The following is a 14,939-nucleotide window of genomic DNA, read 5'->3' on the forward strand; positions in this document are numbered from 1 at the left end:
TGTCCTTGGCACCAATGCGACTTTACAGAGATAACTTTATCATCTGAGAATTGCTCCATTTGGCAGTTGATGAAAATACAATACAGAAAATGGATACTACATTGACATATAGATGTAAGCAGCTCTTAACTTTCCCTGCCCAAGAAACTTGTAGTAGTAAAGAATGTTACCTAGCATCCATATTCCCTCAGTGCAAATGGATAAAGAAAGGAATTTTAAGTCACTTGTCAATATCTTGAAGTGATTAATTTGAGAAATACTGTTTATACTGAAAGCACAGGTCCTCTCAACAACTTCTAAGCACATTCATCCTAAATATATAACACAAGAATATTGAGCAACTGGCTTAAGATCATAAGTCTATACCAACTAGCCTAGCAAATTCAACTACAGAAACTATTTCTATCATCCTGCAGTTACAAAGAAATAGATAAAATTTAAGTTCCTATATATTGCATTTTGTGTCTACCTATGTGAAAAACCAATCCCAACACTACATACAAAAATGATGGGTTCCAATTCATTTGAAGGAGATTTTGTGATTATAGTCAGATCCATGAAAATACCAGCTCTATGTGCAATCAGGATTAAAAAAAAAAAAAGGTTAAGAATGACTAAGGAAGGCAATGGAAACAAACGAAAATTGTAATTATGTTATTACCTACCACAGTGTTTTGTCCCAGTCACACTATTACAACTGCTGTCCCCTTACCCCAGTTGGTAAAAACACCACTTCAAACAGAAGAACTATAAGGTTCAGGGAAAGACCAAAGAAATTGAATACTTCTGTATAAGGAATGACTACCTACTACAATTCTGAAGGCTGAAACAGGGATACTGATTGGGGAATGAGGGGAACAAATGACAACAGAGGTTCACTGGCAGAGTCTTAAGTGACAAGAAAACGGGAAAAGCAAGCTATCTGTTCCTATTACATCTTGAGGGTATGGGATTTCAAGCAGACAGAGCAGGGATAGCTTCAAAACACAGAAAAAATATTCACAAAGTATATTGTTTGACTACTGAATTCCTTAGTGTAGGAGAAATGTTAGAAGTTGACATAGGTTCCAAAACACAATTGAACTAATTCAAGTAATAAGTCCACAGAAAGCCTCTTCCTCATCAAGACCCTGATCAAAAACTGCTTGAGGCTAAGAGAACTTTCTTGGAACACACTGCTACATTTTTTATACTGTTCTTTATAGACTGGCTCTTGGCAGGTGCTAAGAATGCATGGCTAAAAATCAGCTTTTGCTTCTACCTCATATAAGGTGTCTTACTTTTCAAACAAAAATGACAGATAATTTATGTCTATTAAATAAGACACTAGATTTATCTACCAGCAGAAAAATGACCTTACGTTATATTAGATATCAGACAAGTCAAAGAAGAACACCCTAAAGAAAACATCCTGCCCCATTTTTTTTTCAATTAGGTGATTTTGCATCACAATGCAGAACAAGACCAAAATAGTTACATGAGATACTTCCCCTAAGTACTTTTACAACAATTACAGCTTTGCAAGTACCAGTACTCAGGTGAAGATTGTAATTAAAGCTCAGTTGTAGTCAGGTTTGCAACCACACTAATTTTAACCACACTTTAACAATTACAACTGTCTCTGTCACATGGCAGTTTTCCACTGGCAATATTCTTAAATATTCAGAAAGAAGCAGCTTTAAATATTCTTAAATATTCAGAAAGAATATTCTGAATATTCTTAAATATTCAGAAAGAAGCAGCTTTATTATATGCTAATACTAGAAAAAAAGATAACTGTCAGTGTAAACATACTAATACAATCCTCCTCCCATTCTTTAAGTAAAGGCATCCCAGTGTTTCTTGAAAATGTCATCCCTGACAAACAAGAATATTCTTCCTAGTCAAGAATACAAGAAAATTTAGGCTTGTTAAAATAAATCTGTAAAGTTACACCTCTATTCTAAATCACCATATAGTTACATTGGGGAAACTAATGTGCTTTAAAATCTACAGATGCAAAGAGACAGATTTCAGATTCATTTATTATCTTTCGCATTACTATTTCATTCCAAGATGCTCTGGATGTGCACAAATCTAACAGTGAAAAATTATTTACTGAAAGATGGTATACTAAAAGGCAAAGCCTTAGGGCTAAACAGACAAATATTTTATTGTTTATCTGCAAAGGAGGAAAGAGTTTTAGATACAAGGGAATGAAGTAAGAGCATTCCCGAAAAGTGAGGATGTCAAACTGAAAACAAATTCTGAACACTATCACAGTGCTGGTTCCACAAAAGCTGTACGGCAGTGAGTTACTACAGTGAGCAGCATTGTGGCATCTCATACAGAGTCAACATATTTCCAATCAAGTAACAAAAATTGTCATTGGAGTTGAGGCATCATTTCTTGATGCAGAACTGACAAATGTGACAACTGCCAACAAACTATAAATGAGGGACATGGTAGAAACAATCGACAGATCATCAGGATTTGTGAAACTTCAAAAATTACTATTGCTAACACAGGAAATTCACTCAGATAAAGTAAACTAGAAGCTCTGTAATTATTCATAGATTCAGGTGCTTCACAACCCAAGTTTAATCTGTAGATTTTACTGTTTGGACAGCACACGTACATATGTGCACATTATTAAAGCCAACAATTTTAAAGGGAATGCACTGCAAAGCATACATTATGTTCTCCTATGGAGTATTTCTTTAGATTCTCGGAGCCCAAAGGTAAGGAGTTTGTTTGCTATTTTCCTCCTAAAATTCAGGACAGTTCTACAACCTGTATGTTTAATCAATTTTAGTGGAAAGATTCATGCAAGAGACACTATATTGAAGCATAATTCTTATTAGAGGAAAAAGATCCGTCTCCAAATTACTCATCACTTTCTGTTCCGCTCTCTTCTGAGGAGTCAACGCATTCTTCAGTTACTGCAGCAGTGCACCACCGTTTTTCAGTACCTAGAAATAATTAACAAAGCGTAACATTCATAAAGCAAGAAAAACCAAGAGCTTCAGAACAAATATGTAGCAGTACTAACAAAAACCAAACCAACACAACAAAACCACACACTTTAGACTACAAACTAGACTAAAACACTAAAAACTATTTCAAACTGCTTTTTGCCCATGCTATTCTGAAAGAAAAGTACCATACTGCCTGTAGTTTGCTATTACAGGTCCTCATCTGTTTTCAGAGAATTTGAGCAAGCCAGTTAAGTGCCACATATCTGAAATGAGTATTTCAGATAAAGCCTATGCAAAAATGAAGATGCTAATCATTTTATGCACTATAAACACCAACTCCTTCATTCCTTACCAACTGAAAAAGGGCTTTTATCTTCAAAATCTTCCCAGTGTTCAAAATCAAAAGATACGTGAAGATTCTGTTGACAAAAACATTGTTTGAAATACCTGCACTGACACACAGTGAGTATGTTCAAAACATTCAGTAATTCTCAAATATTTCCACTTCACCTTGTTCTTCAGTAATTTGCACCATGCTCCTTTCTTCTCTTTCATGAGAACAATAATAGCCTCTTTATCCTTAATTATGCATGTAGACTTTCCTGCAAGTATATATTGATGCAGCTCCATGTCAGCCAAATAAAGTTTGTCTCCTGAACAAGCACTACATTATAAAAAAGTTTAAAAAAATTAAACGCAAGCTGACAGTCAAACATTTTGTTTATTATACTTACATTTCTTAAACCTACCTGAAAACCACCTTCTGTTTAGAGAATTCACATTTATAGTCAGCTACACTTGCTATTTTTACCTTCACTGTAACAGTCTCTTCATTTTGAAACCACTTTATTTCTGGATAAAAACTAAAATAAAGAAAGTTTAATTGGATTTTTTCCAAAATAGAAAACCACTGAGTTTCAGACAAGCTGTCTCACAGCCAGAATTTTTCCGTTATGTTACAACCAACCAGCTGAGTTTCAGCATCGTAGGTGTACTCAACCATAGTAATTTGACACTGAATAGCAGTGCCAAGAAAGCACATGATAGGACATCAGCCAAGTTTGCTACAAAATCACTGCAATCTCAGTCTTTGGAGGAGCACATCTACTAGTTCAAGTGGGGAGACACACTTCATTAACCTTAATATCCACAGGAATCAAACTTGCTGCCTCATTTAAGGATGGTATCATAGTCTAATCTTGAAGTGACAAAAGGTAACAGTAGCAAGACCAACCTCTCTGAACGACAATGTAAAATTTTCAACTGACCACAAACACAAATATACATTTCCATCAAGATCTTAAACCACTTATTCTACAGTGGTTATGCCTCAAACTTCCATATGCTGAAAGGTTTCAACCAGTGAAAGAGAAATCCTATCAGCAGAGCGCAGTACCCGTTCATTCAGGTTACTCCTCTTACCGTATCCTCAGTCATATCTAAACCTTCGTTAGCGTAACTGCTAAGCCACACCGCAACATGTATTACATAATGCAGATCTTAAACTGTGCTAGCCAAGCTGCAGAAGGAGATGCATATGGATTCAATCACTTTTCTAATAGGCTAAAATACAAAATACTTCTGGTACTTGCACAAGAAAATATTAGGCACCCATAACTCGCATTAATAGGTAGAAGAAAAAGAATGAGCCAAAAGCAAGCACCGCCTAGTCCCAAAGTGTGACTTCTCAGGATCTGCTATCTGCTGACTCTGCCTGCAAATCACACTTAAGTCGTCCCTCAGCATACTCATAATCAAAACCAAACCTAGTATTCATTTGTACTGCATGCTCCTCAAATTTTTTAATCAGCGGAAATTATCCTTATTCTTTTGTGGGCAAGACGACGGGTCCACTTTCAAAAAAAGTAAGAAAAAGAAAAGGAAACGGGCCATAATTTAATGTTGTGGACACATTCTCAACATAAAATCAGAAATTTGTGGTGGTTTTGCTGTTTTTTTGGGTTTTTTTTTAAGAACGGAATTGCATTAAGGGGAGAGACACAAAACTGATTCATCTCATTAAATACCAATACGCAGAGACAGAAGGGTAGGAGTTATGATTTAGATCTCAGATAGGACACTCTTTGGTTAAAACATAACCCAGACAAGTGCAAGTCAGAGCTTATACACATGAACTGAGCTGAAAAAGTGTTTGTTTTCATTCACTTTCTAGTACTGTGGTGTCTAATCAAAAATTAGGTAATTTCAACAGATAAAGTTAGCTTCCAGGAGTAAGCAATACAGCAATTTAAGTTAAGGGATTCACAAGATGATGTGTGTATATACACATATATCTAACAGCAACAGTAATCTCTCAGGCTCGACACTGATGTAACAGAATACTTCTACCTGTATTTTATCTATTTACTCACAAAACAGATAATCTCAGTAAGGATGATTGTCCTGTTTGACAGTTCACATTAAAAAGCAAGCATGGGAACAAATCACTCTGAATTTTTGTACCATTTACGTTGATGCAGGGTAGAGTCTTCTGCTTCCTTGGTTTGAGCTACGCCGTCTAAAAGTATGAAATCCAGAAAGATATTTTATATTTATCTATACTACAGAAACCAGACACTTCCAGAATATCTCAGTACCATTATAGAAATAACTTGTTAGCAATCAAATTACTACTGCAAGACTATTTGGCATTTATATTGGGTACTTCTATTTGGAAAGGTTTCACAAAGTTAATAATTCAAGTGAAAATTTTAACTAAAAAAGTATTATACTTGGTATAAGAAAATTAAAAAAAAAACCCCACACCAAAAATGCAGAGTTTTCCGGGTCAGGTAAAGGTTTTTCCGTTTCAAAACATTATTTGAAACCTGAAACATGTCATTTTAGAAACTGACTAAGAGTTCCAGGGATGAAACAACTAATACCGAGGTTACCATCACAGCTTGAAATATGGCATTACAGCCACTCTACTACACCAGGAAAAAGTGTCTTCTACGATAAGCTCTCCAGGATCTTATTTAACTTTTGTCTGCTGCAACTTTTTAATCACTCAGCTTTCATTGCTCCAAACTCACATGCCAACTGCTGACAGATCATCTGTCCCCCTTCCATGACTGACAAAGCCATGTGCTTTTAAGCCTCTACTGACTGAATACCACATTCTTGAACATTATATTAAAAAGGAAAAAAACCAAACCCACCAAGCCATTTTCTACCACCCTGAATCTCTGAAAAAAAAAAAACAAGAAAACAACCAACCTCCCAGAGCATGATGCTGTTATTCACCAAATATTTCAACAGATTTCATCTTCCTTATACACCATGGTCTTTAGCAGCAAAATGCTTGTTCTCGCCACAGGAGAGATTTCCTGCTCATGCATTCCATTCAGAGCCAAACAATTCTGAGTCTCTCCAGGACAGAGTATTTCCCAAACAGTAATACAGCTATATTAATATGGCTTACTCTCACAGCATCTCCAGGCTGCTAACTATAAGGTATGGACTAGATGATCTTCAAGATCCTTTCCAACCTAGATGATTCTGTATTTGTGGCTTATTGTAAACATTAGCTATATGGTGTTATTCTGCATGCTCAGAGAAGTCTGAATTTGGTAACATGATGTTTAAGTTGACATTTAAGCACCTAGCTTTAAAGATTTAAAATTTTTGGAAATTATGAAAAGGTTTACCACATGGATGATTCCCAAAAGTAATTTTAGAAGCATTACAGTTTTCAGTAGAATTTTCTTGTATTGACGTATTCTGTGGATTGGATGCATTCTCTGGACCAGCTGTATCCTCCTTCATGCTTCTGAACACAGAAAAAGACATTTTTAAAAGAAAGGGTTTCAATATGCTTAATATTTAAAGGATTCCTAATCATAGCTTGAAATTCTTTTGAAATTAAATTTTTCATTCTAATATAGACAACAAAATACAAAAATAATACCCTTCTAGCAAACTGTAAATCTCACTACAGGGTTGCTGAACTTCAGTAACTCAGTAAGAAGCATTTATACAGGAATACAAGTTAGAAGAACATTTAAAATTCTGATGGTACCAGCATTTCCTTTGAATCATAAAAATGTATTGGCTTTACTGTGTGATAGACGTAAAGAGGAAAATGATTCCCTTTCACAAAGAATTCTAGTAGGTTTGAGGGCTTTTTGGTCATATTTCATTCTGACTTGGAAAAGTAAAAATGTCAGAATACTCAGAAGTTCTTCACTTATTAGTAAGAGACCTCTGGCTTTCCAGCTGTACAGGGGCTTCAGTAGCTGGACTCAAGATTCAGGAAACTTTGCAACAAAGTCAATCTATTTGAGAGCTCAGAGACAGGCACCATGACCCTCTGTTCTGCAAGTGCCTCCGAAGTCTCTGTCAAAACATTACCGAGAGGAACACAGCACTACATAATTTTTGAAACACTGAGTCACCTGTCCAAGTGAAAAATACTTTCTTCCATTACCTCCAAACACATAGTGGCATAAGAGGACTGAAACCAGTCTAGTAATCTATCACGTAATGTTTCAGCCTGCATAAATAAATACTAATTTTGAAATTAATCCATATTGAAGAATTAATATTAAATACCCATGCAGCCATCTTTATTCAGAACTGATACAGCTTACCTTAAATACTTTGGAGGTAAATTAGTAAGATGAAAGTAATTTTGATCTTAAAGGAGAGATTATCTTTAACCACTTCCACCTTTAAAAAAATGCTTATCAGCTTTTCTGAATAATTCCCACTAAACAATTCTTTGAGACTAGGTAAAATATAGCACAGCAAATTCACCTTACAGTATTTTTCAGAAACTATTTCTGTGTTATGTACGTGAAGGAATCAAACACTTCAAAAAGAGTCAAGTCTCCTATGATTCACTGAATAGCTTTAGAAAGCCAAAGTCCGAGAGAATCTAGTCTTCCCTTAAAGCAACCAAAGTTCTACAGAAATGTTTAAGTATTCACACGCCACACCTTAGAAACAACTACCAAGCAAGGAGGTGCCTCACAAGCTGAAGGACTTGAAAGGTAGGGGGCTGAAAATGGGGCAAATAGAGTATGAATTTAGAGAAGAGCTTTGTACGTGAAGTCTGCAATGAAACACCTGAAATTGACACATCCAAGATGTAACTGCATATTCAGCAACAAGAAGATGTAATTCCTCCAAAACCCCCAGTTTTCAAGCTAGGCCTAGTACCTCTCCAACTGTGGTAACACTTGCAATGAAGGACAGGCTGTGTTTCTCAAACACCATTAATCAGGAGCGACTGGAATTTTTGCCAAGTCTTCATGGGACAGAATCCAGAGATCATGGAAAGAGATTGAAGGATGTGGTGCTCTGATTGTGCATCTATCGTGCAAGTCAAGGCAGCAAATTAGAGAGCTGCCTATGCATGAGAAATGGACCATGACCTCCTTCATTATCATCAAAAAGGTTTGGAGAGAAGGCCCAGAGACAGAGTGGCTTTATTCATAACTGATGGATTATCCCAAAGGAAGGATATCGCTTATATCCATAGACCACATCATCCTGCAGATGAAGATATGAGCCATTTTCTTTCCAGTACAAAAATATTGGTGAAGCAACTTAAGACTGAACTTATTTTGTTGGACAAGTTCAGTTTACAACATGCAAAACTCTGGCTATGCCAAGCTTTCCTGAAAGGCTACGCAGCACATATATGCTAAGGTTCACTGGTTTAGATACCTGTAGGTTATCTGGGGAATAAGTAGAACACCACTTACATTCTGGCCACAGAGGTAAGATCCTCGCACTGCACATGACTAACCATGAGCATTTAGTTAACTGAACAATCTTGTTGACTTTTGAACTAAAGAGGAAGACTGATGAACAATCACAAGAAGACCAGGACGCTGTAGCAAGGATATGTAATTGAAGTGAATGGCTGAGGCAAAAGAACAGAAAATTTACCTACTATACTGAGTGCTGTTTGATGCACTAACAGGAGTTGGTTTGGGCTGCTGATCTCAGGCAGGAGTTCTGCAGTGTAGGCAATTCACCAAGTAGTTCAGAGAAATAAGACTGTTTTCAGAATATCAGGAAAAGTATCCTTTACCTTTGTGTTATTTTCTAGTATCTTTTACTAGGCAGAAGCATTCTTTGATGCAATTACCATGATCGGAGGAAAACAGCATGATGTAAGTATTATGGGTACCTGTTAAGTAATGAGCCATACTCATAGCCATGAAGGACAAAAGGTAATAGGTAACATTCATCACACACACAAATCCTAGACAAAGACCAGAGTAAAACAGAATGCTTGTCAAACTAGCACAGATTAAGGGGGAAGCAAAGTGATGTGTCACATACTAAGTATAAATTTCTTTTGTAAAATTTAAATCTGCAATGCAGCATCTGAAATCTGCATAACCAACATATAACTAAGCATATTCTGCAACAGGGAGAAAACACTCCTGCAAAAACCACAAATGAAGTTACTCAGTCAACTTTACCTTACAGGAGCTCTTTAAGTCCCCTTTATTTAACTAGTACCTTAGTAAGAAAGACTGCAGTCAGTTCTGAATGTTTCAAGAGTAGTATTAGGCTTAGTGAATCTGCAAGAACTAATCCAAGCAGTTGCATTACAGCTACTTGAGATGGAACTGTTGCACACAGCACCACAATAAAGCTGTCTGGTCTCTGGCATTGTATGCTCTGGTGACCATTAGGAGGTTACCAACCTTCCTGTTCATTAACAGTGTGAAAGAAGAAATAAATTCAAAAAGGTTGTGCTTGAGGCAGCAGAAACCTCAGAGCCTGAGCATCCTCTGTAAGGAATAAAACCTGAAAAAAACCCCCTTCCAAGTATCAACACTGTTCTCAAATACTGATTCTAAGGTTGAACATAATATGGGAAAAAACAAATCCTTTGGTTAAGATTAAACTCCAGTACAGTTCTAGATAGAAATACAGGAATCTCAATCTAAGATGGAAGTGAAGTATGGAGGGGGTTAGGCTTCCTCATCTTGTTGACTGGCTAAGTCACAGAAACAGCCACCTTAATTAACCTGCCCAACCCTGAGATGACACATACAGTGCCTGTGCTGGTATACCAGGGATCTTTTTTTGTTTATGAAGCAATATTTACTCTCAAAGAAAATATTTGAGATTTCTCTCTTCCTTGTAAATATTAAACCCTTGGTTGGCCAGACAAAAGCATTTAAATTACATTTTCAATGATGGCTCTCCAAACTGAAGAGTACGTGGCTAAACAAACTCCTGAACAAGGTGCCACACAGAGGCCAGAACAGAAGAGCTACAGATGTCTTGCTCATAAGCATTTAAAATTAAGAGTCCTAGGGTCTGGGACAGACCACAACAAGGTGTGCGCTTCCACCACATACAGTATTTACTCAGTTCTAAAAGTTTACGAGGCAAGGAAAAAATTGTACAGTGCTGTTACTGCGAAAACCATCATGTAGCCATATTAATGAAATGTATGGCCCTAATCCTTTTAAAGTAAACTGTTTCCGTTTTCCAGCTTGAACTCTGCAGTTGTACAAACACCAACAATATGCTCTACTGCACTGTCTTATAAGCATTGAAAAAAGCCACTGATCATAACAAAAGGTAACAATTTGCATTGTCTCCATATTTTCATCATAAACTTGACTATCTACATCAAATAATAGTTTAACACTTTCTAGACTTGGTATTTTTCTTTCCGTAATGGTTATGTGGCTAAAGAATAGTTAAAGGAAAGCAGACATATCACAAATGCTACTGTCTATATTTAAACAAAAAATCACATTCAGTAATATTCATTATTAAAATATCCAGTTAAAATGAAATAATAGAATTTTTTTTGTAGTAAAGAATATGCTGAAAAAAAGATTTGTAAACACTTACAAAGGGTTCAAGTTCTTTGCATGATCTAATACTTTCCTGTGTCTGTACAACTTCTGAAGTTGGGTTATATGTTCTGGATTGTCAGTTCCCAGACCCGTAGACAAAATCTCAGATCGAACGTTGTATTCATTGACCAACATCTTGAAACCTGAAAGCCTGGTAAGCCGGACCTTGAATTACAAAACATACTAAATGGAAATCACAGTTCATAAGTGGTCTCTCTCCAACCCTAAGCTGTTCTTTAAGTAAATCTTTAAACATACCACCATTTATTTCCATCTGTAAGCAATTAGTTTTCTTATGGTTTTCAAACAGTAACCTATACATGTTTAATTGTTTTCAAAGTATCACCATCTTTTTCATTGTGATAATGGTTCAAATAACTAGTAGCTAGTCCCATCTAACAGAACCAAGATAGCAATGAAGGAAACAATCCCAGCTCTGATTAACACGAATAACAGCCAAAATACACACCACACATTCAGAATACCTTCTGGACCCAAATAACAATAAAACTGTTGGGAAGACACAGTAAGAAAAACCCTAAACAAAACCAAAAGCATAGAAATCAGAGAAGAGTTGATACACACAATATGGGAAAGGAAGCTACTCAATAGAATTACTTCCATATCATTTTCTCTTTCCACTGTATTTTTCATCTGACTGAATGGTCAGATGGAAAACATACCATGACACATTCCAAGGCACAGGAATATCTCACTGTACTCTTTGGTAGGACCAAGCAGCCACAAGATGCACATCACAATCCTGAGATATAGGGAAGCCCTTCTGATGAACTTGTCCAGACCACAAATAATAATAATTAAAAATTCCCTCAACTTGTGAGCTACTTTTGATAACAATTCTTCACAGAACTCCTTGCTTATAAAGTGAAATTACTTCTCAACAGATGTCATAAAAATGCAACTAGCTTGTTCGTGCCATTAGTAAAGGCTTAAAAGGCATCTGATTTATTTGTCCTTTGATGTAACTGTCAGAATAGATTCCTACCTTTCAAGCAAACTCCTTTCAAGAAAAACACAGCCCTGAGGCAATCTCCTATCTGCAAAGTTTTGGGAGAACAGGAGAATACTCAGAGAAAACACCATCACATGGATGACATACTCTCTAACTTCTCCCTAGCCATCACCTTCCAGTCAGCATCACCAACAGGGATACTTGAGTCCAGGCCAGTACTGCCCTTCTTGCAAGGCCAGGGAACTGACAAAAGAACAATCCAAACATGACCCTGACTGTAACATTTTAATTTCAGGGAAATTTAAAAAGTCAACTCTGAGAGAACCAATAATTAAAGCAATTTCATCACATGTCTGAGATTACTGCAATGAGAAGATGTAAAAACAAAATCTTAGTATCTGAAAGGTCAGAATCACAGCCTTTATATCCAATTTATGCTTACAGGTCTTCTTTGGAATGCTGACAAAAAAAAATTCAGTTTAAGAAGAAAAACTTACAACACTACGTATTATTGCTCCACAAGACCAAGCAGTCTTCTAGATGTTAGTGTAAGTAAAATAGTAAAAAAAAAACCAAGAACAAGAGCACCCATTCTTCCCACTCTGATCAAGACTATGGGAAAAAAGCTCAAAAGTCTTTTTTAACTTGCAGAAAAATTTAGACTAAAACTTAAACTAGTGCAAGAACAATAAAAGACAAAGACTTAGAAATGTAAACAGAATAAATTAGTATAAGAGGTCTTAGATATCAACGATCTTGAAGCATCAAAGTTTTATTCTTTCAGATCAGCATGCGACAAACTACAGAATTGATTTTACAAGACAAATCCCTAAAAACTAGTACTTCCAAAACATACTTTGTGAAATAGTTGGGATGACATTTATAAATTGGTGCTCTGTTGCTGGTGCATATTCAGCTCTCCAGATTGAAAGTTCAAGTTTTACTCAGTCGTGTAATTCCATCTATATACAAGCATACATATTTATCACAGAGTGGCTGAGGTTGGAAGGGACCTCTGGCAGGTCATCTCATCCAACCCCCCCTACTCAAGCAGGGGCACCTAGAGTCAGCTGCCTAGGACCAGGTCCTGATGGCTTCTGACTATCTCCAAGGACAGAGACTCTACAACCTCTGAGCAACCTGCTCCAGCGCTCAGACACCATCACAGTAAGTTAACCAGCAGTATTACGTGAATACCACGTAGAATAAAATTAAAGTATGAATGGACAGAAGGAAAGAGAAGAATGGAAGCTCTTGTTATAAAGGAATTTAGATATAAATATCTTGTAATACTACAATTCTGTACCTACCATTGGGTCAACCCAAGCTGTATTTCCCAAGGTATGTACTATTTTTGCTTCATGTAGTTTTCCTTTAATTTTGTGACAGATGTAACGGGTTACCTAGGAAAAAGAAATTTGCACTGCATTTGAGATGTATACCAACGGGACAATTTACAGGGGCTACCCTTCCCCTGCTACTCCCCACAGATTCAGAAGCACTGGTAACTTATTCTGGAAGAAGCCGTTTAAATCACAGAGAAGTTTTACTTCAGTATTTTGTACGAAAACAAAGAAAACTGACTTCTTAGAATCTGGTAATACTAACAAGCAATGAAATTTGGTAACTAAGTTTGTAGTTCACAACTGTTTTCCTGTAGAAAATAACACACAGAGAAATTAAAGAACATAAAGGAAATACCATGTAAAACCTGATGAATATTACCTTTGGGTTCCATTCAATTTCATTATCAATGGGTTTCACTTTACAGACTATGAATTCCACAGCTTGAGGTGGCAGACATTGAAACCTTGCAGGCAAGTGAAGCAGGTGATAGCTCTGAACTTGACTTATTCTTCCTTCATCTATATATTTAATTTTGACATTAAAGAATAAATTTTCTTCCTCTTTTGGGGAAATCTCTACCACCTGAACCCTTCATACAGTAGGAGAGGAAAGAGAATTACTTTTCTTCACATAGTGAGTTGAAAAAAGTTTTAAAATCTATTCTTGTTTAAAAAATTATATTGTCATAGCAAAATATCTGTGTGGGTAGTCATTCTGTTTTCCATTTGGTAACTTAAAGAGCATGTGATAACTTTTTAGAAGAATGACTAACAGATTTTTGGCTGGTTTTGGGGGTGGGTTGACTTTATTTTAATGGTGACAGTTTTAAATTACTTTGTATAAAAAAGTACACATGAATAATTTAAAAAGACAACATTTTTACCTGTGAAAAAGTGTTTTCTCACATAATCCATAAAACGCTAGCTTCTCCACATTCTTAACAGAAATTTTATTACTAGGTTTCTTAAAATACTCATTAATTTCTTCAGCAAGATTTGTATATTGGTCCTCTTGTTTGTCTACTATCCGACCAAAGTAGTTTGTTGCATTTACAATGTGAAGAGGCAGTATCTGAAAGCATAAAATACATTAGAAGAAAGGAGGACTGGATGATTTCTTAAGGTAATGAAATCTATGCTTTCGTATTCAAGATGACCTACCTCTTTCCAACCTAAAGAGGTGACAGAGATGCTGCTGCGTACGCACCTTTCAGAAGATGAGTTATAACTATATTATTCATAGGATCAAGAATAATACTAGCTGCCTATACTCCAAGCAATAGTGGACAGAAATTTATAGAGCAGGAACTGTTAAGTCTCAGTTGGTGGTATTCCACTTAGATGAACCCCAGCTCCTAAGCACACTAAGGCATTCCACACCATTCAAGCTTAACTGTAAGTGTTCTCCAGCCTTACAGTGAGTTTTAGAAGGACCAAGGAAGCATGAGGCCTTTACTTCTTTTGCACTGAAATTACCTGAATTAAAAACTATGAATATACAACTATCAACACCAATGCATAAAATGCTGGGTGCGTTCCATCTGAAGAGTCATGCCAGGCAGAAGGACTAACACACAGCTGGGTGTATGAGGCCAGGCAGGATAGTAAGAGGACCAGAAAGGTAATTTCCACTTAAGAAAAATCCTAAGAAAGCACAACATGACTTGAAGTTCTTAATGGAAGGAAACATTATACTGGGTTCCAAACAAAAAAGAAAGTGAATTCAAGTTGGTTATCACTTTGGTTAAGTCAGACACCCAGGATCTGCAGTCAGCAGAAGCAAAATTACATAAGGAAACGGAAGAGGCCACAACTGCTGTCT

The 14,939-nt window shown here is 36.4% G+C and overlaps 1 protein-coding gene across 1 annotated transcript in view; it reads right to left on the minus strand.

Annotated features, from left to right (window-relative positions):
• Positions 1–2,742: 2,742 nt before the first annotated feature.
• Positions 2,743–14,939, minus strand: part of TDRD12 (tudor domain containing 12) — a 37,915-nt gene continuing 25,718 nt past the window's right edge. Inside the window, exons 22-31 of the mRNA XM_074839477.1 lie at positions 14,002–14,189; positions 13,497–13,707; positions 13,082–13,174; positions 10,794–10,963; positions 6,608–6,729; positions 5,421–5,475; positions 3,707–3,820; positions 3,468–3,621; positions 3,310–3,376; positions 2,743–2,951 (exon numbers count right to left, since the gene is read on the minus strand). Coding sequence (XP_074695578.1) covers positions 2,866–2,951; positions 3,310–3,376; positions 3,468–3,621; positions 3,707–3,820; positions 5,421–5,475; positions 6,608–6,729; positions 10,794–10,963; positions 13,082–13,174; positions 13,497–13,707; positions 14,002–14,189 — 1,260 coding nt within the window. The 3' untranslated portion in view covers positions 2,743–2,865. The remainder of the gene's footprint in view (positions 2,952–3,309; positions 3,377–3,467; positions 3,622–3,706; positions 3,821–5,420; positions 5,476–6,607; positions 6,730–10,793; positions 10,964–13,081; positions 13,175–13,496; positions 13,708–14,001; positions 14,190–14,939) is intronic.

Source organism: Strix aluco, chromosome 14 (genome assembly GCF_031877795.1).
Source record: "Strix aluco isolate bStrAlu1 chromosome 14, bStrAlu1.hap1, whole genome shotgun sequence".
NCBI lineage: Eukaryota > Metazoa > Chordata > Aves > Strigiformes > Strigidae > Strix > Strix aluco.